This window comes from Aulostomus chinensis, chromosome 22 (genome assembly GCF_037954235.1).
Source record: "Aulostomus chinensis isolate RoL2024-O1b breed Wild chromosome 22, RoL_Achi_v1.0, whole genome shotgun sequence".
In the NCBI taxonomy this organism is placed as follows: Eukaryota; Metazoa; Chordata; class Actinopteri; order Syngnathiformes; family Aulostomidae; genus Aulostomus; species Aulostomus chinensis.
In genome coordinates this window covers 2,219,625-2,247,422 of record NC_141341.1, presented here as the reverse complement: position 1 = coordinate 2,247,422, position 27,798 = coordinate 2,219,625, and the positions used below count along the sequence as shown (strand labels likewise).

Here is a 27,798-nt window from a genome sequence, read left to right as displayed (position 1 = left end):
GTTAGCTTCACCGTATTTCGAGACAGCATCAAAAGCAGGAGTCTCAGGTCGTCTGCGTCCACGGTCTGCAGCGTCCCAGACTTACGGTTCCCCTTGTTACTTCGTCCATTAAGTAAACGTAGAAGTGGTTGGACTCAGATCCACTTGTAGTTCTAGTCTTCCATGGATTTCTTCAAAGCGGGAGTTAGACCCAGACATCCAGAGTTGGACTGAGTCAGTAACCAGAGGGACAGCGAGACGAGAGGACGCAATGAAGTATTAGACACGGTGAGAATACTGGTAATTCTCTCAGGACCGGAGTAATAGAGTATTATCTCAAATGTAGAAGCACAGAAAAGGAAAACGTAGAGCAGAAGATGCCTGAAAGAAGGAAGAGGGGAGGAGGAAAGAAGTTAGAGTAAGGAAAGAGATAAGACAGAAGGAGCTGGGGAGGCGGTGGAGGGGAGTCAGAGCCAGTCACCTCAAGCCCCTCGGGGGGGACTGACTGCTCATCTGGACCGGAGGAGTGTCGCCGCCTGCTCGCTCTGTCTCATTTCTGTTAAATGGCCATATCACCGGGATCTTTGATAGCAAAATTCATTCAGCAGAGCCAGAAAATTCTGCCTCTCTCCCCCTCCTTCTCCCTCTCTCCCGCCGTCTCTTTGTCCTCTCCCTCTCAAACTTCAGAAATCATTTAATTTCCTGCTATAAATCCTGGAAACCAAAGTTCTGATCCCCAAAACCCTTAAATGCTCATGTTTGATGACATCGTCGCGCAGGGAGGAGACCTTTGGCCGCTGTCTTGGACCACCAGCTCTTATTAAATTTCACTTTCATTGAAATGTTTTTTAATTCAACAGCGGAGTGATAAGAGTGATATTTGTGTCCGTAAAGAAGTGATTCATCACTGGGAGTGATTAACTCCTCGCAGTGACTCAGCTGACAGAAACGATTACATCAGTTGATTATTTTGAGGGCTGGAGCCCTCAAATTACGTTCAAATGAATTAGAAATTCCCTGGAGTGCAACAAAGAGCTTAATTTGGGTTTTCTCATTTTGAATTGCACGTTGTTTCTGATACATAAAGAGGCTCCTTTTACGGCTCCTGTCATCGTGTATGATGTCGACAGGTACGGCGGCTGGCAGGTAACAAGATGCCGCCGTCGCTCTCTCACACCTTCCCTGGTTGCTCATCAATATGTCTGCGTGTCAGCCTCCATCTGCCGTGTTTCCTGGCCTGGTGTCCGCTCGTCTTCCCTCTCGGCGAGGGTTCTGACTCACGCGCACATTCATATAAGCTCCGACACCTTTCCTCCCTCTCCTGGGGTTCTTCCTCCTCGGCTCACTCTCCCTTTCACTCTCTCTCTCTTTTTTTCTTTGATGATGACATGTATTAAAACATTGAAGCAGAGTATAATGACACCTGTCTCTGTACGGCGGCATGAGTGTGTGATGGTCATGTATACGTCATCGCCAGCTTTTTGCTATATTAAAGTCGTCAAGTCAATTTATTATTATTATTATTATTATTATTATTATATAGCACTAAATCGCAACCAAAGTTCTCTCATGACACGTCACTGGAAGAGCAGGTCCAGTGCCTCACTCCTTCAATGAATTTACACCCAACAATTCTCCAGCAGCGAGCACATCCTGCAACAGCGGCGACGAAAACCCTCCTCGAGCCATGTTAAACACAACGACCTCAATATTGAACGGTCTCTTACTTCACCCACGAATGCAGCTAAGTCGGTGCGTGGCGTTAAGAACAGTCGAGACGTTGGTCTCTTCTTGTATTTGTGACTGAGCGGCTGAATCGTCCAAAATGGGAACAAACAAATAACTCCGTTCAGTTGCAGGTAAAGTAAATATCTCCCTCGTGAAGCCAGCAAACAACGTCATTTATATGAATCATCTGTTTCATTAACAGTGCAAAATACTGCTGTAAAGCTGTTCTGCAGAAGGGTGATATGCTAATGTTCTATTAGCATAGTGAGCTAAACCATGTCATTACCTTAGCAACATATTGTCATGCCATCCTGCCGGTCTGAGGGCCTGTGCCGGTCCCGCTGGCCTCCGCAGCTCAATCATGTGGTCGTGGAGGCGTTCACTCAGACGGGTGTGTGTTCTCAGCGGGTCCCAAGCGTCCCGCTGCTGTCAGTCAAGCGGGTATCGTCCAGGTGGCTGTTCAGGAGATAGCAGCATGCTTCTGGACAGAAGAGGCAACGGCGCCGTTTAATTCAGACGTTTGTGTAGCAGCGACAGCTGAAGGTCAGAGGCGTCGGTCAGAGCAGACCCATTCTTCTTCATGTTATATTTGTAAAACTACCTCAGGAAATGTCTTTCTTTTTTGGCTCAAATGTCCACTGGGACTCAACGATGCACTGAACAGTTGGTGGTCCCAGGACCCGAATGATAGTTGAGTTTAAACGTGCCAAGAGACGGGGACGCTACATGCTAGCTTGTTTGCTATGTCGTGCAAACGTTGCCGCCAGCTGTTCAGGGACGCACTGCCACCTTCTGTTCTGGAGGCAGACAAATTCACCTCAGTAAATCTTTTTATTGAGTTTTCTTTCTTGGGACAAGGACAGTAGCAACTGTGCTCGTCAACCCAGTGTTTTTTGGCCCAGGTGGGTAACAGCATGTTCTCATTCTGAGAAGTCTCCATCGTCAGCATCTGAGAAAGCTTGAATGTCGCCGCGGTAACCGAGAGTGAGCAGCAGTTGGCGGCTCCTTCAGCGCTTCCCGATCTCCCGGCGTCTCCGTCTCAGTTGTGTCTCATTGAGTTCTGAAACATGCGATTGGGTTCATTCAGGGTTAGGATGTTGAGTCCCCAGTCCTAATTTTTGCTTTCCCTCCTCCGGCTGTCGGCAGCGACTCTGCATGTTCTTAAACATACGTGTGCTGTGTCTCCGGGAATCCAGTCCCAGTTCCGTGACTGCCGCCCTCAACACTCACGCTGATTTATTCCGAGCTGCACAGCCAGGGAGGGGGCCAGGCCCTGGTGCTATGTGCTTCGGGGTTTAAAGAAGCAGGGTTGACTTTAGTGCATAATTATTCCATAGCTTTGTTAATGGTTCTGCCGGAGGTAATGGCTGCTCCAGTGCTTATTCTGCTAATCTGCTCTGACCAATTATGTGACGAGCTTCCAAAGGATACGCCTCTCCATCCCCCCTCCACTCTCCCTGTAGGTCGGACACAAACACAAAGGTTATTGTTCAAGTGCAGGGTCTTTTTATGAGCATTCAGTTGTTTGTGAGTCTTTCTTCTTTTTCATTTACGGCCCCTCGCCGTAAAAGAATTCACATTCACGTGCAGAACGGGGCCTGTCAGTGACACGCTGGAGCTCAGGAATGTTCCGGGCTTCGTTATGTACTTCGCCTCTCGTTCAATAAACCTTATGTCATTCCTGCTTTTCTCTCAGTGAACTGAAATAAATCGGCAGGGAGCAAACTCAGTCCTTTGTCTGCAGCCTGCTTCCACTTTGGGATCTATTTGGTAATCATTTCATTACCTGATCATTGTCGTATCTACAATAAAAAATGGTTCGTCGTCTTCATACTCAGCGTGGCTCAGCAGAGCTTCAGGATGGAGCCTCATCGTCCGGGTTCCAGCTTGAAAGATCTGCCCCGTTTCCTTGGAACTACAGAAGAACTCCTCCAGAACAGAGAATCCCATTGACTTCCCCGTGACTGCGAATGGCCCTGGACAGTTCCCCCCCCGAGACTCTTGATCTAGCGTGTGATGACTGCAGGGATCTTTTAAGAGAAAATACAAGTTCATGAAATATTGGAAGTTTTCTTTTCTTCTCTTAATATTTTTTGGTAACGTCACACCAAGTTTGTTGCTGGGATCTGCAAATGTGCAACGCCGCTAATCTGGATTATTTTAGATTCCCAAGGTGAGCACGCAGAGCCATCAGAGGAGAAGATGCCGTGGAAGACTCGCATCCGATACTCTGATAAAAAAAATAAGCCTCCGTCTTCTCTTGTTCTGACCGTCGTTTAAAAGAAAGTGACTAAAATCAGAGCTCAGTGTTTTTATGAATCGGTAATAATGACTCTTTCATCGATGTGCTGAATCCTGCATTCATCCCAACAGTCATCCATCTCTCAGTGCGTCACTCAGTCTGTGATTCAATCAAGCAGCCAGTCACTCATTCTCCATCAATTTCTCTCCCATTCATATACAAATCTGCCCCCCCACTCGTTCTCTCCCTTCCACTTCTTCATTTTTCATTCCTCCCTTCTTGCTTATTAAATCTCCCTCCCTCCCCGGTGCTCCGTCCATCCATCCATCTCTCTCCTCTGCAGCCCATCTCTGTCTCCTATCTGGGCTGCTGAGGATGCCACAGCCTCAAAGGCATCCGATGCATCTCTTTGGTTGTAAAGTGGATGATTGATCCCGGGATCGAATGCGTGATGCCAGGTAGGAGGAGAGGAAACGAGGAGGAGGGCGAACCAAGAGGATCTTCAGAAGAGGGGATCACAAGCAGATGATCCTGAACCGAACTGAGACCCCAGACTTCAAACAGTTTACAGTGCAGATTCGCAGTGATATGGCACAAAAAGTCTGTGTGTGTGTGTGTGTGTGTGTATCTCTATATATAGATATCTAGATATCTATATATAGAGATATGACACCTCGAGCGAAGGAAAATGTCGGCACTTTTGAAATAGTTTGGATCTGAAAGCAACAACCAGTGCAGGTACTCAAATGGCTGTGATGGGGACGGTCCTACTTGTCATTGAGGTATAATTTAAGGGCTTTCCCAAAGGTTTTGGAGCGTCACATGACTGTATTTTCATACGGATAATGCCTTTGAGCAAATCTGCCAAAAACAAATCCAGTAACTTGTGGTTGCAAAGAGGAAGAACTCAGTTGTTCTGTTGCTGCTTGTTGGGCTCATTCAGCACCAGAATCCTTCCAGCTGTCGATGTCACATCGGACCACAGCGTCCAGCGCCGACACGTTGGTTAAAAGCCTCCGTCGGTAGGAAACACGTCTTCTTCATCTTTCATCTGAGATCTCTCGGCATTCCTGACACCCCCCCCCCCCCCCCCCAAGGGTGCAGTTGACTCTGAACCTGCAGGAACAAAAACGGCGTTCCCCTGAGTGGCGTTGATCACCTGACACCTTATTTAGCCAGCGAGAGACGCGTGTGTTTCATGGGGCTTCACCTGCTCGCTGCTGTCGAGGAGCAAAGACCACGAGCTGCCGATGAGCACCGGACTCATGGCCGCATGCTAAGATACCAGTTGTTTGTAGTGGTGAACGCACCTCCTCGGGCTCTCTGACTTCTGCTAACAACTCTCACACACACACACACACACACACACACACACACACACTCCCCCCGGGCATCCTTGCTGCGACCTGTCCTATCAGTGCTAATGAAGGCAGTCACATCAGCATGATGAGGGAAGTGCAAGTGTGTGTGTGTGTGTGTGTGTGTGTGTTTCTAATGCAAGAGCTGCCACTCCTGCTTATAAACATGCAAATGGAGCCGTAAAAGGAACATTAAATTCCCCCACGATGTTGTTTGATGTTGAAATAGCGACTCTTCTCCTCCACCCAGCACCCCCCTTGTTCTCTCCTCCTCCACCACCATCTTCCTCTCCCTCTTTAATTGTCTCTGTCCTGCCAATCCATCACTTCTTGTTTCCCTCGTCGCTCCTCTTAGTTTGTGCCTTCTTCTTGTTCTTGCCCTTCTTGCCCCCCCCCCCCCCCATCGATTTTGTTTCTTTCTCCTTAAAAGAAGAACAGTGCAGGGGGTGTTGTACCCCACCACGTTGGACATGTGACCAACCAAAATCATGTCTGAATTCCTGTGTTCAACACGTCACATGTTCTGTAATTCCAGCAGCATAAAAATGTCTCCGCACCGACCGGCCGAGAGCAGCAGTGTTGGCCATCAAACATCTTCTGGCTGTAAATTTTGCCCTAGATTTTCTGTCTAAGTGACACATAGAAACAATCATGGCGCAAGACCGGAGCAGCCGGCCTCCCCAGATGTAATCCAGTGGGGCAACTGGCCACCATCAACTTGCGCCCACTAAAAGTGCTGACAGACTCAGTTCCTGTCATTGTCCAGCAACCCACTGGGAAGGAGAAGGGACCGTCTGCGGCAGGTCTCTTCCCTCTTGGAATGGTGTCTGTGCTTCGGGTTCATTCTTGGCAGTCGTCATCCTGGAGACCGGAGGGAGCCGACGTGCAGGCACCCCTTTGCTGTGGCGTTGCTGTGGCTAGCTGCAGTTACGCCTGGAACTCCTGGAGAAACCACTAGGGGATGATAAGGGGACCGGCGGTTTTGCTCCTGAAGGGTTCTCATAGTTGATGATGCCGCCGGCAGAACGCAGTCCTTGGCTCAAAGTGGTGTTAGCAGAATAGCTGTGAGTGCAGTTAATGCAGAAATGGCCTAGGGGGAGCCCACGGCTCAGGCACCGGCCCAGACAGTGTTCTATCCAGACCTGCACTGTTTTAGTGGAACATTTCTGTCATAACTGGTGCGGCTTTTGTAGTTTAGGGTACTAGATTAGCGTTCAAGGATTGAGACCAGGATTGAGAGTACAACAAACATTCCACGCCAATGTTCAGGATGAGAGGAGGAGGACTGACTCTTCCAGGCTGTTTTATTCTTACAGCTGTAGGCATCCAAAGGAAATCTGTTACAGGTGTTGATACACCTGCAATGACTTCACCGCACCGTTGGCCCCCGCTTTAATCCACCAGATTACAGAGAAACTATAGAGTCCTTTCATCCTTTGATGTCTTCACTTCCATCCCTGTCACTGTCAGAGCATCAGAGAGCTGGATTCCACCGCCTCTGCTGCCTTGTTGATGTTTAGCCTCGACCATGTAAAGCATTAACGAAAACACATGTAATGCCAAGCAGAACACATCACCATGACAACCCCAGTGGGGCGAGAGAGAGAGAGAGAGAGAGAGAGAGAAGACGGAGAGAAAGCGGGAGATTGATAGACCAGAGATAAAATGAAGGAAGGGAAACGTGCAAGAGATGGGGGGGTGGGGGTGGGAGAAATAAAGGGTATGGGGGGGGGGTGAGTGGACAATAGAAAAGAGATTGAGATCAGAAAGTAACAGCAGTGACTGAAGTGAGTTTCCACTGATGCGCTGACTATTTCTGTCTTGTTTGAAAAAGCCAAACACGTTTGGCTTCCCGACGCCGAGGAATCAAAGCCCCGCTGGATGAATAATTCCCTGTTTGTCAGCAGGGTTTGTTTTATCCTCGATCTGCTCTTGAGTCCAATGCATGAAATAATTATTCAGCCACGGACCAGAAACATGGGGCAGGGGCGCATTCCTCTCATTCAACACGTCTGTGTGATTTTTGTAATGTTCTCCCTTCTCATGCCTTCAGTTCATTGATGAGTCATGAGCATCTTTAATCACATTGATTGTTCTTCACTGTCGCATCAGCGCAGAACGGCCCGGCTCGCAGCGGTGCATCTCTGTGCAGGAACCATTTGATCTTTGCCCATGACCAAGGTCTCTCTGGACGCCTTGAAATCCTTGAGTTATGGATTTTGAAATAAAAGCACTTTTCTTTTCACATCAATGTGCCGTCCCTGTCCACTCGATCAGTGCTGTATTTTAAGAACAAGATTCCAAGGTGGTGGTGCAGCAGCTCCTGGTCTGACAGGATCAGGAGACCTTGGAAAGGCACCGGGGAGGGAACATGCTTTTGCTGAGCTTGAAAGAACAGCAGCGACCAGGTGTTCTTGAACTGTCTGGTGTGTCAGCGCCCCATCTGGACCCATTTGGATTTTTAGTTTTTAAGATTTGGACTCAGGGCGGCCCAGTGGAGCAGTGGTCCTCCCTGTGGCCCCCCAGCAAGGTTGTGGGTGGAGCCCCGGCTGCAGCACGGGGTCTTTCTGGGTGAGTCTCCATGTTCTCCCTGTTCCTGCTGGGTTCTCTCTGGTACTCCAGCTTCCTCCACAGTCCAAAGACATCAAGAGGGACCAGGTTAATCCAGACTCTAAATTGACCGTAGGCGTGGCTGGGAGAGCCAATGGTTGTCTGTCTCTATGTGTTGGCCCTGCCATGGACTGGTGACCTGTCCAGGGTGAACCCCCAAAAGATTTTGCAGTGATTCGTGAAATTACATGAAAGGGACTTGGGTTCCTGTCGTCTTCACGGCAGAATGTGAGTCACAGTAGAGTGGTGCCCCCGCTGACCCCCCCCCCCCCCCCCCACACACACACACACACAAACACAGACCGTTCACAAGTCTTTCATTTGTGTTGTCGTTTAGCCCAAGGTCTCTCTCTCTCTCTCTCTCTCTCTCTCTCTCTCTCCACTGGACGGGACGCGAAGTGATGAACTATGAATCATCTTCGTCAATAAGAGTGAGAAAGCAGCGGGGGGGGGGGGGGCTGATGAAAGCCGTTGAGTGTTCGCTGCAGCCGGTCTTCACCTATTTATTTTCTTCGTTCATTCATTTATTTATTTACTCTTAGAAGAAGGCGAAATTGAAAAATGGAAGCAGAGGGAACCACGGAGACTGAAAGAAAAGAGAGAAGGAGTCCATGATATTAATGTAGTATTAAATACACCGTATTAATGTAGTATTAAATACACCGTATTAATGTAGTATTAAATACACCGAGCAGCACTAACAATACCACAAAAACCTAATGATACACAACATAAAAGAAAAAAACAGGCAAATTGGACCGAAAATATAGAAAGACAACAAAAGCAGACCACCAGCAGAGCAACAAAAGAGCGCCCAGCAGCCTGAAGGAGAACACGCTTGTTCCACGTCTAGGAAGAACTCAGATGAAGACGTGTGATACGACGCGATAACCTGAAAGTCCCTGAAACATGAAGGAAGGTGGAATCGCTGATTTAGTGTTGAGTTTCAATGTGGCATGAACGCCATTTCTGGGGGGGCGTGAGACCGAGCCTGTCCAGGGTTGATGGAACTTCCCCATGGAGACGTTTTTATGTTCTCCAACTTTGACCCAACCCTTTTCTCCCGTGTGTTTGTTGTCCTGAGCTCAGGGATGCAGGCTTCAGCTGTAAAGCCCCGCAAAATGAAGCACATTTGTTCAAGAGAGAGAGATGAAGAGCGATGGGGGGCTGACAAATCCAGCTCTTTCATTATATGAAGCATGAAAAGGCTCGTGATCATTAACTCACTCTCACACTCTCTCTCACTCTCTCCATCCATCACTCTCTTTCTTTTTATCCCTCCCTCCACAGCTCCTGTCTCTCTCTATTTTTTTCTCTTTTACTTTTGAAGAAGTTGTCATGGTAATGCAGAAAGCTTTCCCACGACAGCCGGCAAAGAGGCTGAGTGTTTCTACTGATAAACACACACACACACACACACACACACACACACACACACACACACACAGCAGCAGCAGCAGCAGCAGCCAAGATGTTTGGTGCTTATTTGAGTTGGGCTGTAAACCATTATTACACACTCCACATCAAAAATTCAGGCTTAGGCACACACACACACACACACACACACACACACCTCCCACTCTATCATTCCTCTGCCTTGCGTCTGTCGTTCGTCTCCTCCTGTCTAGTCTTCCAGCAGTCACATGATTCTTCCTCCCAGCATTGCGTGAAAAACTGATGGAACTCCGTCTGATTGGTCAGGACAAATGAAGCTGAGAGGGCTGTCGTCCAATCAGAGAGCAGCAGCAGTTGCTCTGACTCGGTGACGAGCCTGTTGAGTCTACTCAGGTCCCACCTGAACTTAGAGGTAGTTCTTGGTTGGGACTTCCTCCGCCACCAAACATGGTGGTTTTTGTTCTTTACTTGAATTATCGGACAAATTTCATGTGATATTTTAGAGCGAAATCCATTGTTTTTTAAATGTAGTTTTATTGCTTCCTATATTTTCTATCCATCCCTCCATGTTCCCCCTCTTCTCCTGTTGAGGGTGGTGGGGGTGGAGCCTATCCCAGCAGCCTTCCCCCTGGACAGGTCACCAGTCCATGGCAGGGCCAACACATAGAGACAGACAACCATTGGCTCTCCCAGCCACGCCTACGGTCAATTTAGAGTCTGGATTAACCTGGTCCCTCTTGATGTCTTTGGACTGTGGAGGAAGCTGGAGTACCAGAGAGAACCCAGCAGGAACAGGGAGAACATGGAGACTCACCCAGAAAGATCCCGTGCTGCAGCCGGGGCTCCACCCACAACCTTCTTGCTGGGGGGCCACAGTGAGGACCACTGCTCCACCGCGCTGCCATCCTATATCCTAAATTTTATATTTACAATTTAATGAGAAATTCCATGTTTTTATACTACAAACTGCGTCAGGTCAGACTCCTGCTCAATGCCAGATATTTGTACTAGACTGGAAATATAGGCCACGCCTCTTTTTAATGCATATTATTACCTCCATCATTGTGTATGAATACTTCATCGACACTGTAGCGCCACTGGGCTGCATGCAGTCATCAGCAGACGGCTTCTACCTCCAGCAGGGATACAAGGATTGAAGAACAGTGGCCGTGTGCTCTGCCAGCGTGACCCCCCTGACCTTACGTTCCACTTCACCACCTGAAAGTCACATATATGCTAATGTGGACGTAACGGTTACCAGGATACCGCCTGGATTCGTGTATGTGGAAGCCTGCGCTGTAATGTTGGTGCAAGGAGACAGTGAGTGGTGGACGCGCCTCCGTAGAACATCTGCTGACTAATATTTCCCATCCTTACATCGGCTTTTGAGAAGCTGCTTTTGTCTGAAACGGGAGATTTCTCTTCTTCCAGAGTCACCCTGGATGTTGCCGTTCCACTGAATTCCTCAGAAGGAGCGGTTCTGAGTGAGAATCTGCAGCCTGGAGGAAGCCTGGGCTGTGATTTCAGCTGATGACCTGCAGGCAGCGGGTGGAGGTTCTCAGACGGGGACCGAAACATAGAGACGGCATCAAAATGTAGATGTGTTGTCACATTCTGGACTAAAACCCTCCCTTCAGTCTTCCATAAACACAAAAATACGTCTTGTCAGGATGAAAAACCTCAAACTCGCCCGGTTGAACGTGAAGTTCAGGCTCCCTCACCGGCCACGAGGGACGGAATGATGAGGAACGCTTGACCCTGACTGGAAGAATAAACTCAGGAAAGTCAGACCAGGCTTTGCTGAGCGTACTTCCTGGAGCTCCGGCCAGGGTGGATTTGGAGGGCTGAGCCAGCGTTGATCCCTGAGTCAGACCCTGGTCCGTCTCTGCTCGCTGCCTTGTCTCTTCCTCACCTGAAAGTCTCAAGATATCAAATGTGTCTCCGCCGTATCGTTGCTCTCCTGCTCCATAAAGTCCCAAAAGGTTCCTCAGGGAGCTTCCTGTTCGGGCGGCTGTGTCGGTTTCGCCGGAGTTCCCTCGCGTCTCTGCAGGGTTTGACCTCCTTGGTTGCTGTTCAGTGACCAGCGTCTGACATCTGATGGAAGTGAATTCGGCCTCGTTCGTGATCGATGGAAGACGGCCGTTGTTGGTCCTCGTGCAGCTGAGGAACGTCCTGGTGGAACCGGTTTGTTGTTCTGCTGTGGTCCCTCTTGTTAGCCTGCTTCCTGCTTCTAAGTGTGTGTGTGTGTGTGTGTGTGTGTGTGTGTGTGTGCCTGCACCACTGCTGGCCACAGAAGTGACACTCTCAAATTGGAGCATGGATACTGAGGCGTGGTGTCAGTACTTCATCTCCGGTGTGGTGCTTCCAGGGCCGACACTGTGAATTAGTGTTGGATGTTCCTGCAGCTCTGCAGCAGCTCCGCGTCTCTGGAGATGCTGGTGTCGTCCAGGACCTCCTCAGAGGAAACAACTCAGCTGAAGAAGACGGATGGCACAACAAAAAAGGACTTCATTCTTCAGGAGTAATTTAATGTTTCCTCAAGCTGCATTTGAATTTTGCTCTCCAAGAATCAGAAGAAGACTTGAGTGATGAGTGGGAAGTCCTAGAAACTCATTTCAGTTTCTTCATTATGTGATCAAACATTTAATGGAAAAATAGTTCAGTAGAAACTCAGACATCCTGACATGAGCCGCACTGCTGCCGATGAGGATGATGAGGATGATGAAGACGCGGAGGCTGCATGGATGAAAGAGAATGTATGGATTTGAAACAGAAGGCGCGTGATCTCTGAAGGGGCTCAAACCCAGAGCCTTGATGTAGTCGTGATTCCCTCACTCAGGTTCTTGTGTCACACACGAGTGAATCGTCCCACAAGACTCGTTGGTACGACCCAGGTTTGTAGTTCTGTGTTTATATTTGAAAACTACAAAGATGATAAACGAAGCGTCTTTCATCACCAGGCTACCCAGCAGAGCAGAACTCACAGGTAGAAGCTTCCAGCGTTACCTTGAAGCCGAAAACTTTCAGCCTTCTGACACAAAGTTAGCAAACTTCAATAAACCAAAATGAAACAGATATTTCACTCTCAGTGCATCATCTTGCCAGAGAATTCCAGGGTTGTCTCAGGCCCTTCCTCCTCCCGCTTCAGGAGAAACGGATGTTGGTGGAATTCACATCACAACGCCGTAGATCTGCAGCAGGTGGATGAGCCAACGCCTCAGTGACTGCCGGCCTGCGCGTCTCCTCGAGCTGTTGTACACTCGTCTGTCTCTCTCTGCTCCTGGTCGTCTTCGCTCTCTCTCTCTCCCTCCCTCCCTCTCACTCTCCTTCGCTGTCTCTCTCCCTCTCCCTCTCTCTCTCTCTGCTCCTGGTCGTCTTCATTCTCTCTCTCTGTCCCTCCCTCCCTCTCTCTCTCTCTCCCTCTCCTTCCCTCTCTCTCTCTCTCTCCCTGTCTCTCTCTCCCTCTCCTTCCCTCTCTCCCTCTCCCTGTCTCTCTCTCCCTCTCTCTCTGCTCCTGGTCGTCTTCACTCTCTCTCTCCCTCCCTCTCTCTCTCCCTCCTCTCTCTCTCACCCTGTCTCTCTCCCTCTCCTTCACTCTCTCTCTCTGTCCCTCCCTCCCTCTCTCTCTCTCTCCCTCTCCTTCCCTCTGTCTCTTTCCCTGTCTCTCTCTCCCTCTCTCTCTGGTCCTGGTCGTCTTCACTCTCTCTCTCCCTCCCTCTCTCTCTCCCTCCTTCTCTCCCTGTCTCTCTCCCTCTCCTTCCCTCTCTCTCTCTCCCTCTCTCTCGCTCCCTCTCCTTCCCTCTCTCTCTCTCCCTGTCTCTCTCCCTCTCTCTCTCTCTCTGCTCCTGGTCGTCTTCACTCTCTTTCTCCCTCCCTCTGTCCCTCCCTCCCTCTCTCTCTCTCTCTCCCTCTCCTTCCCTCTCTCTCTCTCTCCCTCTCTCTCTCTCCCTCTCCCTGTCTCTCTCTCCCTCTCTCTCTGCTCCTGGTCGTCTTCACTCTCTCTCCCTCCCTCTCTCTCTCCCTCCTTCTCTCTCTCTCCCTGTCTCTCTCCCTCTCCTTCCCTCTCTCTCTCTCCCTCTCCTTCCCTCTCTCTCTCTCTCTCTCTCTCTCCCTGTCTCTCTCCCTCTCTCTCCCTGCTCCTGGTCGTCTTCACTCTCTCCCTCCCTCCCTCCCTCACGCTCCTGCTGGTGCTGTCACCTCTGTTTCTGAGCCCCTCTGTGCTGAACTCTACCTTCCGCAGGGGGGAAATCAAGAGATGGTTGATTGGGGGGATGCAGCAGAGGCATGAAGAATGAAGGTTGGAGGAGGTGAGAGAGCAGAGGGGAGTGTGGGCTGCAGACCGCCAGTGGCCAGCGTTCAGCTTCTGACTTCTGCCACCTCGGCTGATCCCCCCCCCCCCATTGTGGTAAAACCAGGTGGAAGAGAAACACTGGAGTCCTGGGGGACATCCCAGATGTCAGCCAACATCAGACACTTGGAGGAACAAGTTCCAGGTCTCCTCTGACAAACACTTTCCAGTCACGAAATGGAGGCAGAGCAAGTGCCTTTTTGTCAAAGCACCCTGGAGGGTGCATGTTGAGCAAGGTTCCATTTAGGGTTCTCAGGACGTTCTGGATGGATCTTTATTCCAGCTGCTGCTGGCAGAGGTGATTACGTGCACATTGATTTCTTGATATTCCTCTGATATCATGGCCTGTTTCTCTGTGCTGTTCCTCCCATCTCCTGATGGATTGTGGGGTTAAAGGGATGATTTTGATTTGATGCCAGAAGAATTTTACATCACTAACACCTGGAGGCAATCCAGTTCACGCTAGCGTTCAAGCTCTCTACCCTCTGGGAGATTCCTGATGTGCATGTGGAAGAGGGGAATGTTGTCATTTCCACATCTCGGCACCCTCCCAACACTTCTCCGGATTATTTGAAGCAACAATATTGAAATCTACCATCGTGCATTCCTCCTGAATCCATCACGCATCAGCGGTGAAGTGCATTCCACGTCTCGCATTAAGAGTAGCATTAGCATAATGTAAGGAGGCTGAGGTTCCTCTCCGCCAGTTAGAGGAGTATGTCTTTGAAGAATGAAACGGCCGACCGAAAGAATCCAGTTCTTGGGCACATCAAGTCGTCACCTGGTCCAACCCTCTGATTCCACATGTTCGGAGCTCGTTCAGGTTCACACCGAAGCACAAAAGCACTTTGAGAACTGAGCTCTGCTTCGATGGCGACGAGAGGAGAGATGTTCGCAGCAACGGCCAGCTGCAGGATGTCCACGACACCCATCCACGTTCCATCGGCAGCTCCCTCCTGCACTCCAATTCCTCCACCTCCGTATACGGGTTGTCCTCCTCTTTTTTGACCTCCTACTTGACTGCGCACTGTGCTGGCCGCCTCCTCCTTCTATAGGAGCTAGCCATCTCGTGTTCCTCCGATTTTGAGGGGAGGTGCAGGTTTTGATAAGTGGGCGTGTCACGCGTGTTCTACCTGTTCCAGGAAAGCAGATCCACTGCTATCCCATTAAAGAAATGATTGAGTTCTTCTTCTGGCTGTGCGTCAACGCGACGCTCCTCTACCTCTGTTGAATCCGTCACCAGAACCGGGACTGACGGGTGCGAACGTCTGACGGATGAGTTCTTGAGTCGCCGCTCTCTGGTTCTGTAGGTCAGAACTTTGAAGTCCCATTACGGTTGATTTAGTGCCATTTCAGTTGTGTCTGCCACTGAGGTCGTGTGCGCGCGCGTGGATCAGCTTCATTAGGGAGCTTTGATGTAATTTCTCACAGATGCTTTTAAGGTAGATGTTTCATTAAAACATCAAAGGTAAAGCCCCCCCCCCCACCTCTCGCTCTCTCTGTTTCTCGCTCTCTCTCTTGCACCATTTCTAACCTCCTGCTGTTGTTTGACTCCAGAATCAAGCAGCTAAAGACGTTGGACACATTATTGTGCATTTTGCTCCCCCCACCCCCCACCTCACCCCAACAATGTGATTTCCTGTCATTTCACCAGAAATTGTCTTCGGCGCTGAATCCCTGACGTTGCCTCCCTGCAGTGAAGGTCTCAGCTTTCCCTCCACAGCCTTGATTACTTTGCATCATTTTTCCCTCCCTCAACTTTTCTCTTTCTCTTTTCTCATTTATTTTCATAAATTGTTTGAGTGTTTTTCCTCTGCTCTTTACAAACTGTATTTTTTCAGCTGCTCCTGCAGGAATTTTGTGTGTGTGTGTGTGTGTGTGTGTGTGGGCTGAAACGTCGATCTTTCAGCGTTAAACGTCTCATTCTGCTTCTTCCGTCTCACCTCGGCAGCCTGAACCCGCTCATCACATGGAAATCGGCTGATTGAATTAAGTGGGTGCTGATTGCGTTCCTGCTGTTAAGGCGTCTTCATCACAGTGGTGTGAAAGAACACAGCCGCCGTGGAAGCTGAGCGTGGCCACGGTCGTTGCGATCGCTAATCAAACAATGACCTTTGGTCACCGTGTTTGAGCAGCTCGTCTGCTTTGCTCTGTTTTTGTCCCTCGTGTGTTGCCATGTCGCAGCGATGCCGTCCTCCAGGCATGTCTGGTGACAGGAACGCCACCGAGAGAGAAGGCAGGGAGTTTAAAACGTGATTGAGAAGAATACCTGGTTGTTACAGAGAGCAGCACCGTGTCTCGTTGTCTCAGGGACTGGCCTGCTGATCTGTGCGCTGTTGTCTTCTTGTGAGGTAAAAACAGAATTTGAGCAGACTGACACTTAGAACCTCAGTTTGGCACGACTGAGGTTGGAGAAGCAGAGGAAGCAGACAACGTTCCTCAGGTGAAGTGCAAGACTGACTCCTACCTCACCGTCCTCCCGTCTGTGTCCCCTCTCAGGTACTTCACCAACATCTCTATTGGTGGGCGGGACTATTCCTTCAACAGTGACGGCTACCTGTCCAACCCGCTGCTGGATGTCATCTCCTACACCAATGGGAGGGGCTGGGAGGAGGTCAGTGCACAAACCATTACAATGCTGCAGTTAAACTGTGATTTGCTCGCCCCATCAAACATGCCCTCCTCTCTCATTACCCCCCCCCCCCCAGTCTGTCATTTGGTTTGCTAGCCTGGTTAGCCAGAGCCAACTGGCCCTCCAGGATCCTCGCCATCGGGCGTCTGGTGTAGCGGTGGTACAGTGAACACAAGCTCTTCCCTCCCTGGCTTCTTTCCACTCGCCTCCCTTCCACCTAAAAAAACAAACAAACAAACAAACAAGTAAACCTTTTCTTCTCTCCTGCTGTGTTCCATTTGCTCTTGACCTTTTATGTTCACCGCCAACTTGAAGCCCTTCATTCAGTACAGTCACCAAAAAGGAAAAAGCCAGCCACTTACAGAAAAAAGCCCCCCCCCCCCCCCCCGTCAAAGGTGGACCTCCCTCTGAAGGTGCAGAACTGTAGAGTATTTTATCTTGGCTCTGAGAATAAAGGAGTCAGATTAATGTGGATTAAGGAGGATTTCATAAATAAGTCAACTTCATCGATGTCTGGAGACCCTCGTAGTAGAATTCCCATGTGTTGGACCTCCGTTCAAATCAGGCTGACTCACCGGAGCAGGAGTTCCCATGAATAATGTAACACCAAACTCTGGTCAGCACCTTTGATCAGCACCTTCGGGTTGGATTTGAGCTCCGTTCACACTGCAGGCCTCACTTCTCAGATCTGAGGTTTCACATTTATCGTTTCGTCAGAGTCCAGTGTGAACGTCTGTAAACTGCTCAGACGATAACAGGGAAGTCACATCCAGCAGCTTGTGTTCCAGTCGACGCAGTCATCACATACCAGCTGGTTTGCCAACCGCGAATAAACACGAAGGGAGAGGAAGTGGCAGCAGTCTGGCAGTTGCTGCTGCAACGGTCTGAGCCTGGCTCAACCAAACCACTGTTGTCTGGTTACCTCCATTTCTGAAATGCAGTTTTTATTCAAATAGAAAGAAACGATTCACAGCTAACGCAGAAAAAACCCTCAACAACTTGCTAGTAGCTAGGCATGCTATTGCTAATGCTAATGCTATACTAGCTGGCAGGGAGGGCTAGCGACATTAAGTTTTGGTTTCTTAAATGAATGACAGCATCTCTCATGTCGAAGCTCTGCAGGAGACATCTGAGCTGGAGGGGGAGGAGCATGTGTGAGGCTGGCTTTGACGGCGGTGCTGACCTCAGCTAGCATGCTGGCTACTAGCCTTGCTAACTCGCCCCGCTGAGTCAATTCTGATTTGACTATTCAGACTGAGGCTGATTCTTAATCTGTGATTCAGGACCACTTATGCCCCAGACCTGATTTGAACACATCAGCATCCATGTGATCTGAGTTGGTCACACTGTCGTGAAAAAAAAAATCAGACTTGAGGCACATTAACCTTCAGCGTGAACGTAGCTTTGATGTACTTTCAGTGCGGCTCTTTAACAACCTCCTTCAGTTTCCATCGTTCATGATAAAACATTGCATTTCTGCACAATCCCTCTCCCTCTGGACTCGGTATAAGAAGGTAGCGAACTGTAAGATATTTGCATCTGAAAAAGCTCCTGATCTGATATTGACCCGCTCTTGTTTTCAGCAGATCAGTCGCCTCAGGGCGAGAGTCTGATCAGAGGAAATACTAAAGTTAGCAAAGATTCTTTAAGAACAAACCCTGACATGAAAGTGTTGTCACCTCTGAGGAGGAGCTGCTGCAGCCTCTCCTTTGTTTATTTTTAGACTGTCAGCCATCTTATTCAGCCTGTACTTCTACTACTAGCTTAGAGTACTCTGAAGTACTACACGATGAGCTGGAATCATGGTAGTGTTTCCTGGCCTCTTCTGATTCTGCTCACATCTACTGTATTGGATTTTGCTGAATGAAGGATGAGATACTGACAGCGGGGAGAAACTTCTGTCTTGTTCTCTGTGGAACTGAGGAAGAAAAACTGGCTGCAAGCAGACAGAGAACTGCTGTTCCTCTGAAGAACTGTTCTTTTCTATCTGATGGTCCAGTGACTCGGGGGAACTCGTCCAGATAGACTAGTCTGTTTCAAAGAAATGTAACTCCACTTGGAGCTTTAGAATGTAAAGTTGTATTTTGTTTAATACAAACAACGATGCAAATGTTTCATGGTGTTTACTGAAGGGGGCGGCGTGGCTCAGAGGTGGAGTGGCTGCCTAGCAACAGTAGGGTTGCTGGTGCGATCCTCACTCCCCCTGGTGACCATGTCCAAGTGTCCTTGAGCAAGAACCAGATCATGATTTGCTGCTCTGTTCTGTTCCTGCCTCCATAAAAACGCAAAAATCCAAATGTCAGGGCGATTAAAGTGGCAGTAAGAGTTTTACTGCCTCACATCTCCAGCTTCAGTGGAGTTGTTCAGCAATTACAGGGTTTACTGAGATTCAGCAGGTGAACCGCCAGGACGCAGCTTTAAAAACACAACGCATCGGCTGCTGTTGGAGTGTGTCTGTCAATCAGGCGGCTGTTGTTTCTAGCTTAGCCTCTTCAGGGTGGCTAGCAGGGTAGCTTGTCTGCACCACATGCTGCTCTATCATCGTTGTGTTGAACTGAAAACAAAGACCCCTCTGAACCCAGCAGAGGTTCCACGTTCCTGACTGAGGGGAGTTGAGATGTTCTCCTGCTGTCTGCGTGGAATCTTCCACCACCACGCACATCAGCGTGAGGTTCTCACTCCTGGAGCCGGTCCTCAGGTCAGGTTCCTCCTCATCTTAGATTGTTAACGCACCAAATGTTCACATGCCTGCGCCTGAAGTACAAGTTACGATTCTTGAAACTGAGCGTAAATCTTTGTGCGTCTCTTCTTTTTACGTGGTGGCTCGATGGGAAGGACCGGAGTGTTGGTGAATGTCACAAATGGTCCTGAACTGTTGGAGGTCCACTGATGGGGGTCTTCATCGACAGGCTCCACACATTACGTGGTACTTTTACTGAGCTGAGCAGCTTATCTTTTCACTACATCAGCTCATTAAAAGTGCAGCTGGCTTTTTAAATTAAATGAGCACATTTAATCCTCATAATGGAGCATTTTGGACGATGCTAATTTGTTAAATCTCCACCATGGCTCCACTTTTTGACTCAGTCCTGAACCCCCACGTCCATGATCAGAGGTCATTACAGGTTCATGCTGGATCAGATCTGATGACAGGAAATACTGACCCAGAACTCTGGGCCGTTTTTGAAGACACACAGATTCTCTCGCCCAGCACCACGAGGCCCAGTGTCCTCGGGTCCCAGAGATGTCCCTGCATTGAAGGAAATCAAGCTTTGCGTTTGGCTTCACCCCTCATTATTATTTTCCGTCAGAGTTTCCATTTCTGCAGTGAGTTTGACTTTATAAGCTTTTTTGCTCAAAGGCCAATTTTGTACTTCAGTTGTTTGCTACAATTTACAGCTGTTTTGCTCTCACAAAATGGATTGACAGGATGAAAATAGAGCTAGAAATCACTTAAAAGTAGTAATGAATCCACTCCTGGCAGGACGAGCATGGATGAATGCACCCTCATCAATGCTTCGCTGTCCATAAAATGGCTGCCAGTCCTAGGATAATTACTCGCGGCGAGCGAGCCCTGTTTTCTTTCTTTCTGTGGGAATCATGTCTGGGCTGCAACTTCTCCTGACGCTTCAAGATTGGAGTTGACTGCAACAACTTTTTAGCATTCAGGAGAAGAACAAGGTTGCATATTAGTTGTTTGTGTGGGAGTCATGATTGGAAACAGAAGAGGAGCCAAAACTGAGAAAAAATATATCATCACAGGAGAGGAAGAGGACAGAAGCAGGTTTGAAGAACACAACATTACAGCTGTCAAACCATTCAAACAGTCTCACAAGTCAGTTCAACAGCCTGCTCTCACTCTTCCAGTCCCTTATGGGATGAACTGGGATTCCCGCTTGTGACCATAAATGCAGGTTGGGTTGCAAACTGACATAAAAACCTCATTCTGGAGGGAAGATTATGCTCCGATCAAATTATTACTGGTTATTCCAGTCACTGAACTGATGCAGCAGGCAGATTTTTCACGTCCCTTTAAATTCAGCGACTCGTCTTAGAGTGAACATTTAATCCAACAAGAACAAAAACACTTGAGTTTGCTGGTTACAGGCGGACTCCAGGTTCATACAGTCATGAAAAACCTGGAAAAGTCATGGAACTTGAAAATAGCAATTTTCCAGGCCTGGGAAAAAGATTTTTTAGATATAAACGAGTGTGTTTGGTTCACGTAAGACACTTTGTCCTGAGTCTACCGAATGAAAAGGAGGAAAGACGACACCACAGACGTTCGTGAGGACAGCTCTGTCTCCACCGAGGCTGCTGCAGCCGTTCAAATCAAAGCCATTGATTGCTTTGGGATAACTCATGTCAAGTTATTGGCAGGAGAAAGATGGGCCGGTTCATCCCAGAAGGCAACGCTCGGATCGATAACTGCTTCTTGGTGTTGAAGGTTTCTGAGCCGCTCAGATTATTGGCGGTGCAGGAATGCCAGGTTTATGTGAGGTAAACCAGTCGCCGCTGTTTGTTGTATGCTAATCACTTTTTAATATTTGATGTTGATGCTCCCGTTGTCACCGTGTCTCATAACATTTTGATAAAATCTCAATGTCTGTCTGAGCTCCATGGCAACAGAAGCACAGAATATCAAACCCGGCGCTCGCCCGGCCGGGCCGGTAATCCAGGGATTCATTCAGGGCACCGCGAGAGCGTTTTGCATGTGTGAGTCTTTTGTGTTGAAGGAGCCACTGACAGCGTCTGCTCGAGTGTCTGGGGGTGAACTGGAGGACAAATGTGTTTGGAGGAGTAAATGATCATGTCGCTTCATAATGAACCATCAGACCTATTGTTGTGCGTGCAGCAGGAAGAGCGAGGAAGTGTGTAAAAGCTACTGGTCCAGATGCAGCAAACAAGCGACTGATGAAAGCTTTGCTTCTCCTGTCTCGTTCTCCTCTTCATCTTTTAAGTGAATTATCAAGACAGGCACCGTTTGTTTGCATCTTTTTGCCGGCACCGCAAGACTTGGACAGATTTCCACAACAGCAATAAATCAGAATCTCAAAACTCTGGCCGGAGGGGGTCAAACAGCTCTACTACAGCCAGGCGGGGGAGAGCATCTCAGAGACAAAACCATCTTTTTATCATGCAGGGGAATCAAGTCAGGTCAGTTTCTCATTGCCTGCAGAGTTTGGATGGGAGTGGTCCTCATCAGAACCAAAACGGCCAGGTTCCATGTAGCTTGTCTGGCTGCTCAGTTCTAACCTGACAACACGTCACCCAGGCCCCCGGTGCAGCTGGTCCTAGATGGGTGTGGCTAACCAGTCACACCATTAGAGGTCACTGTTGAGCGATACTGGTCAGCTAGTGGGAACCCAGCAAGGAGAAAGTTGAACGATTGTGATCCATCCACCAATTCAGTTTCCCCCTCTTCCCCTGTTGAGGGTGGTGGGGGTGGAGCCTATCCCAGAGGCGGGGTTCCCCCTGGACAGGTCACCAGTCCATGGCAGGGCCAACACATAGAGACAGACAACCATTGGCTCTCCCAGCCACGCCTACGGTCAATTTAGAGTCTGGATTAACCTGGTCCCTCTTGATGTCTTTGGACTGTGGAGGAAGCTGGAGTACCAGAGAGAACCCAGCAGGAACAGGGAGAACATGGAGACTCATCCAGAAAGACCCCGTGCTGCAGCCAGGGCTCCACCCACAACCTTCTTGCTGGGGGGCCACCATGAGGACCACTGCTCCACCCACAACCTTCTTGCTGGGGGGCGGCGATGCTGACCATTGCAGCACCGCGCTGCCCCACGATTGTGATATGAATAATAAATAAGCTGTAAAGGAGCTCACGCCTCATGTTGAACCACTTCACCGCAACATGTTTCCCCCACTAAGGCTACTGTCAGCTAGCAAAGCTCGTAGCCAGCGTGCTGGATGTGGTTCCTGTGTGTTCAGGAGAAACCAAAACTGGATTTAGCGAGCACTCCCCACTAGCAGGTACTGCTAGCATTAGCATGGCTCACCCCTACTGATGTTTCTTTCCAGGTTTCCTGTAAATTGTTTATTTTTCGTTTCACTGGAAACTGCGGTTCTAAGAGTTGTACCCGGAGAACAGTGGCGTGGTTTGCATCTCATGTTCTCCTTCAGAGAGCAGTTCTTCCTGGGTCTCGTTTCTAACCAGCTTCAGTCGCAACATCACTTTCATCTGCAGCGCCGCCATCGTTGCTTTGACTCTCTCACGCTGAGCTAGGAGTGTCATCGCGTTCAAAGATGCCGATTGGCTAACTGGAATCTCGACCTGAAATTTTCATTTTTTTTTCTCTTGCGTGACTTTTGCAATTTTCCATCTTAATTATAATGAGAAATTATGTTTTTCAGCCGGATGTGATGGATGAGTTTCCAGCTCATGTGTGACCCGGCAGGTTTTTTGTCTTTGAGCCAGTGAACTGAAGACAATAGAACACAGACTCTCACATCTGCGGTTCCGTCCCTCCGGTCCAGCTGAAAATCAGATTAGAGTCACAAATGGGAAGATTTGTTCTACTTCTGCCGTGAGAACGCGGCCCGTGTGTCTGCTGGTGTTGTGGGTTCCAGTTTGGGAATTGTGTGAGCTTTTGTATCATGGATCCATTATAGAATTATGTTTGTCCTGTTCTATTGTGTGTGTAATTGCTTGTATTTGTCACGTGGTGGGGACATTTGTCTCCACAGTACATTAATGAGACTGACCTCCCATCTGTGGACAAAATGCTGCATCTGGTTCCACCAGCTGTTGCAGTGTTTTATTAATCCCATGTATATGAGTAATGTTTGAAAATATTTGCAGAACCTTTTAGAATGCAGTCGAGTTCAACAGCAAACGCACACCACAGCCTCCAAATGGGCCAATAAAATAAATCAAACGCTCTCAAACAGATGCAATAAAAACCGAGCATCTATTCCTGGATTCATGCAGGCGCGTTGTATCACACAGAATTAGTTTGGTAAAGTATTTTATTTGTTTGTCGTTTTTATCAGCTGCTCTGTCAGGCATCCTCAGGAGAAATGTTTATATGCAAATAAAATCCTCTACAAAATAACTAAATATCTGATCTCGGCTGCGGTGGCGGTTTATGGGGTGCTCATATTGCCAGCTGCTTTTTAAATGTTATCAGAGGTCTGTGTCGGAAGTCCTTGCCAGCTTTGATTGAGTCCTGCTAGTATTTGGTCCAGTGGAAGTATCCGACCTCGACATATTAGTCATGAGCAACAAGGCATCCTCAGCTTTTCAGTCAGCTGATTCTAATTTTAGTCTGTTTCTTTCGACAAACATTCCTGTCAGTGCGAGCATTTACCGTGATTGTGTTCTCACTGATACTAGAACATTCTGATCAATGTTGTGATCATTTTCTCCGACCAGATCCGTAGTAACAGGCCGGAAACTCATGGAGCTGGAGGGTGTTAGTTTCTTTGTTGGTTCTGTCCACCTCACCAACAGAACCGGAGCCACAGACTGTCTGTCACTGCAAGAGCCTGAAAAATAACAGACCTGTTTCAACAGAGCCGGAACCGTCGGTGAGGCACGCACAGCGAGCGCGGTTGCTGCGGCTTGTCCAGCTGATGCCGATGATTGACAAGCAGAGTCACACTGAAGCTGAGCTCTCGTGGTCCTGAACGACGACTGAACCAAACGGTTCCCCTGCACACTTCGTCCCTTATCTTCCTCTAAGGCAGCGGAGCTTGCCAGTCGTTTAGTGACCAAAGAGTCGCTGCTTCGATCCCCTCTTTCTCTGAACCTCTAATTCAGATTTGAGGATTTAATTTAATCTCCATTTCCACTCAGCTTCATTTCAGAAGGAAACGTTCTCCTGCAACATTTACTCAGGAGCTTTTTTGTAATATTTTGGAACAAGTAGTTAGAAGTTAAACCAGCAGCTTCCTGCCTCTTTGGCCTTGGGCATCTGGCACATAGCAACAAGTAACTAAGGAGTTTTTCACAGCTCTGTGTTGAATGTTATCAACCATGACATCAGCAATGACATCAGCACCACCAACATCATCGCACAAAAAGCCGACGACGGGAAAAAAAATCCAAACCCCGAAATGAGATTCAGGCATCAGAACAAGTTGAATCTGAGTGCCGCTGACCCACAAGTATTCACAACTTCATTTAGCTGCTCCTCTACTTGATGTACTGCAGTTCTAAAATACTAGAGTATTTTAACATGGTTGTATTGTTCCTTTGAATTAAGGATTTGAATACTACTTCACTGAAAGTGGAGCATCCTTCCCTTCTTGGCCACTCTATTGTGTGTGTGTGTGTGTGTGTGTGTGTGTGTGTGTGTGTGTGTGTGTGTGTGTGTTTGTCTGCAGGTTGGTTGGTGGGAGAACGGCCACCTGCGTCTGCGCTACCATCCTTGGTCTCGCTACGGCTCTTTCCTGAAGCCCCTGGACGACGCCCAGCACCTCAGGGTGGTCACGCTGGAGGAGAGACCCTTTGTCATAGTGGAACCTGCCGACCCTGGTACCAGCTCCTGCATACGTGACTCGGTACCCTGCCGCATGCCCATCAACTCCAGGTAACACACAGCAACCTCTCAATATCACTCAGTTACTTTAGGGTTAGTTGTTATCGAAATACTGCCAACGCACCAGAGTACATTGTCACTAACTACATTTACATGTACTCTGTATTCCAGTACTACTCCCATTATTGACCTTGATCTAAAAATGGCAATCATGGGATGGAGCTGTGAATATTCCTCTAATTATTCTGTTCACGTGCAGCAGTGCACGTCAGGCGAGGCTCATCAGAAAGACGGAGGGTGGAACTGCAGGTCACTGTCGTTGTTTCCCTCCCGTCTGGTTTCAGGGCGACACGCTCGCAGATTTCCTATCTCAGTTTCTCCTTGTGTGTTTGTCAAAGAAAAGTAAAAGATGTTAAGGGTTAATCCACTGTTTGCTTGCTTGGTCAGGACATCTTCAAGGATCACGACTCAGAAGGTTTTAAGTTCAACGGGGGTCACAGCGCAGCTGCACGCCAGCATAAAGCATCCGGTGGTAAACAGTCGAGAGGTCGTGTGACGCCACTTTGAGCACTGCTGTGAAATCCCGACTGTCTATTGTGACCACGAGCCAGCGAAACGCTCCTGAACCTGGCTAAGATCAGCACGTCCCACACGTCCTGGTCAGAAAAAAAGGTCAAATTCTGATCATCCCATCAGAATATGCCGCTCACATGACCCGCTGGACATCTTCAGAATGACACCGGATCATTCGTGGTGGTCCAGGGGTCACTGGGTGTGGCGAGCCCGTCAGCGCGGCCGCGGCACGCGTCCTCGTAGCCGTGTCACAGTCAGATGACACAAGAAACTGTCCTTTCAGACTTACAATTTGGCATTTGTGTCCAAACCGAACTGGTTTTCGACCAATTAGCATCATTTTAGAAGAAAGGGGTGTGGCTTACGTGTCACAACAATGAGACTGTTGGTGCAGCAACAATGGGGCCGCTTGACGAGACAAGCAGAAATCTGATTGGTCGAAGTAAGATGCTTCGTCCAATCATCGACCAAGTACGTTTGAAAGCCCCAAAGTGCCAGTTTTCACGTTCAAACTCTGGTGGTTCTGATGCACAAACCATGTGATGCGTCAAACAGTTCTGCTACAGCGGTTCTCTTGACCTTTAACAGTCGCAGCCCAACAATGGCCATCAAACAGAAATGTCACTGGCACAATTTTCAGGGTGAATCAGGCAGAAATCAAAAAACAAAAAAGGAAAAAGAAATGATTTGTGCTGTGCAGGTCCAGTCAGGAGTTGGGCTGCGTTCCTAACTAACGTCCTCCAGCAGTTCCTCTGTGAAACCTCGGTGCAGAGACGTTTCAGGCTCTGATCCCTGGTGGAACTGAAGGGTCCGGTACCCCCCTGTAAACCTGCACCAGGATCAGGTGCTGTGGCCGGGGAGGGAAACACTGACAGGCAGATGAAATCATCAGCTGAGAGGAATACCAGACGCTAACAGCAGCAGCAGCAGCGGCGCTGAGCGTGAAGTCACACGATGCCGAAGCGTTCAGTTGAGAACACAGGAGAACGTCCTTAGAGTCTTTTATTAAACACAGAGCAGGAACTTGAAACCAAACGGCAGCGTGAGGTTCTTCATCTCAGAATCAATCAAATCACGACGGGGACGGGAAATCTTTTAATCCTTCCCGTCATTTTATTATGTATGAATCACATGATCGTAAATCAAGTGGGGACGGATCCCAGCAGCCGTCTCTGGTGATGTGGTTGTACTACAGCGCTAAAATAACAACAGGGGACCGTTCCAGTACAGCAGGCAGGGAGGTACCTGGTACCTGAGCAGAACTCGGTCCATATAGAAACAGCGTGTAGGAGGAAGTCAAGAATGGGATTCAGCCTCTCCTCCTCTGTTCCTTTGTTCTTCCCTGCTCATGTTTCTGATATATTTGTGCAGCTCAATGTATGTATCTTCTTTTATCTGTCACTGCTGAGGCGCACCTCCTCTGATCCAACTGCTGCACGGCGACTAAAATATTAATGACGTGTCATCACCACCAAGGTCAGGACGTGTTTGCTCAAAGCTCTAAACACTCGTACAAACAACTGGTGGCACAACACGGAGCTGAAATGCAACTGTCTTTCACTTGTAGTCCTCCCTACCCTGATGATAGTAACTGTACACCACACAGTCACATAGCAGGTTAAGTATTTAGTTCTGTAGTAGTTTTACATTGACAAGCTGTAGTTTTACCCAAAGGAAAGGATGCGAGTCGAATCAGGCCTGGAAGAAGCGAGGCATGCTAACGCCTGCTAGCTCAAATAGCTTTTGGTTTCTCCTAAAACAATAATGATGATACACAGATGCGCACACGCCTGCTGTCGACTTATTAGAGTACTCTTTGATATTAGCTTTATTTGATACTCGCTTATTGGCTGAAATGGGAGGTGAATCAAACATCAAACAGCGTCTCACTCTGGTGTTGCCGAGTCCTGCGACGGACACGCAGTCTGAACTCTAGTCGACGATTGCTAATCAATCAAGTGACTGTCTCGTCTGTGCGGAGTCGTCTGGCGAGTTACTCCATAAATGAATATACGAGGTACTACAAGTTACCGTACAATATTACTACATGCACTGTAGGACATGATGTAATACTTCACCACAACCACTGATGGGAAAAAAACAGGATTGAAAGTCTTTGCTCAGGACCAGACTCACAATTATTGTTGTCTTTCTGATCGTCAATGATTTCCATTCGTGGGGATTCTGTTTGACTTCTTCTTTTTCACAATATAAGACGATCGACTTGTTGGCGTGAAGTAAAAAAACAACAACAATTTGTCTGCAGGTTGTGTTGCTAGGTAACAGAGTCCATAGCTTCCCCTGACTGGACTCTGGGTGTGGAGAGCTGATGGAGGGCAGCGTGATTGTGATCTAAATGGATTCGTGTGACCGGCTCATTATGCAGTCACCAGACCGGCCGTTTGCAGGAGGAACAAAACCTTCAGACGCCTTTG

The 27,798-nt window shown here is 48.6% G+C and overlaps 1 protein-coding gene across 1 annotated transcript in view; it reads left to right on the top strand.

Annotated features, from left to right (window-relative positions):
- grin2da (glutamate receptor, ionotropic, N-methyl D-aspartate 2D, a) overlaps positions 1–27,798 on the top strand; it is a 107,513-nt gene that overhangs the window by 26,639 nt on the left and 53,076 nt on the right. Inside the window, exons 7-8 of the mRNA XM_086193290.1 lie at positions 16,160–16,274; positions 24,636–24,841. Coding sequence (XP_086049416.1) covers positions 16,160–16,274; positions 24,636–24,841 — 321 coding nt within the window. The remainder of the gene's footprint in view (positions 1–16,159; positions 16,275–24,635; positions 24,842–27,798) is intronic.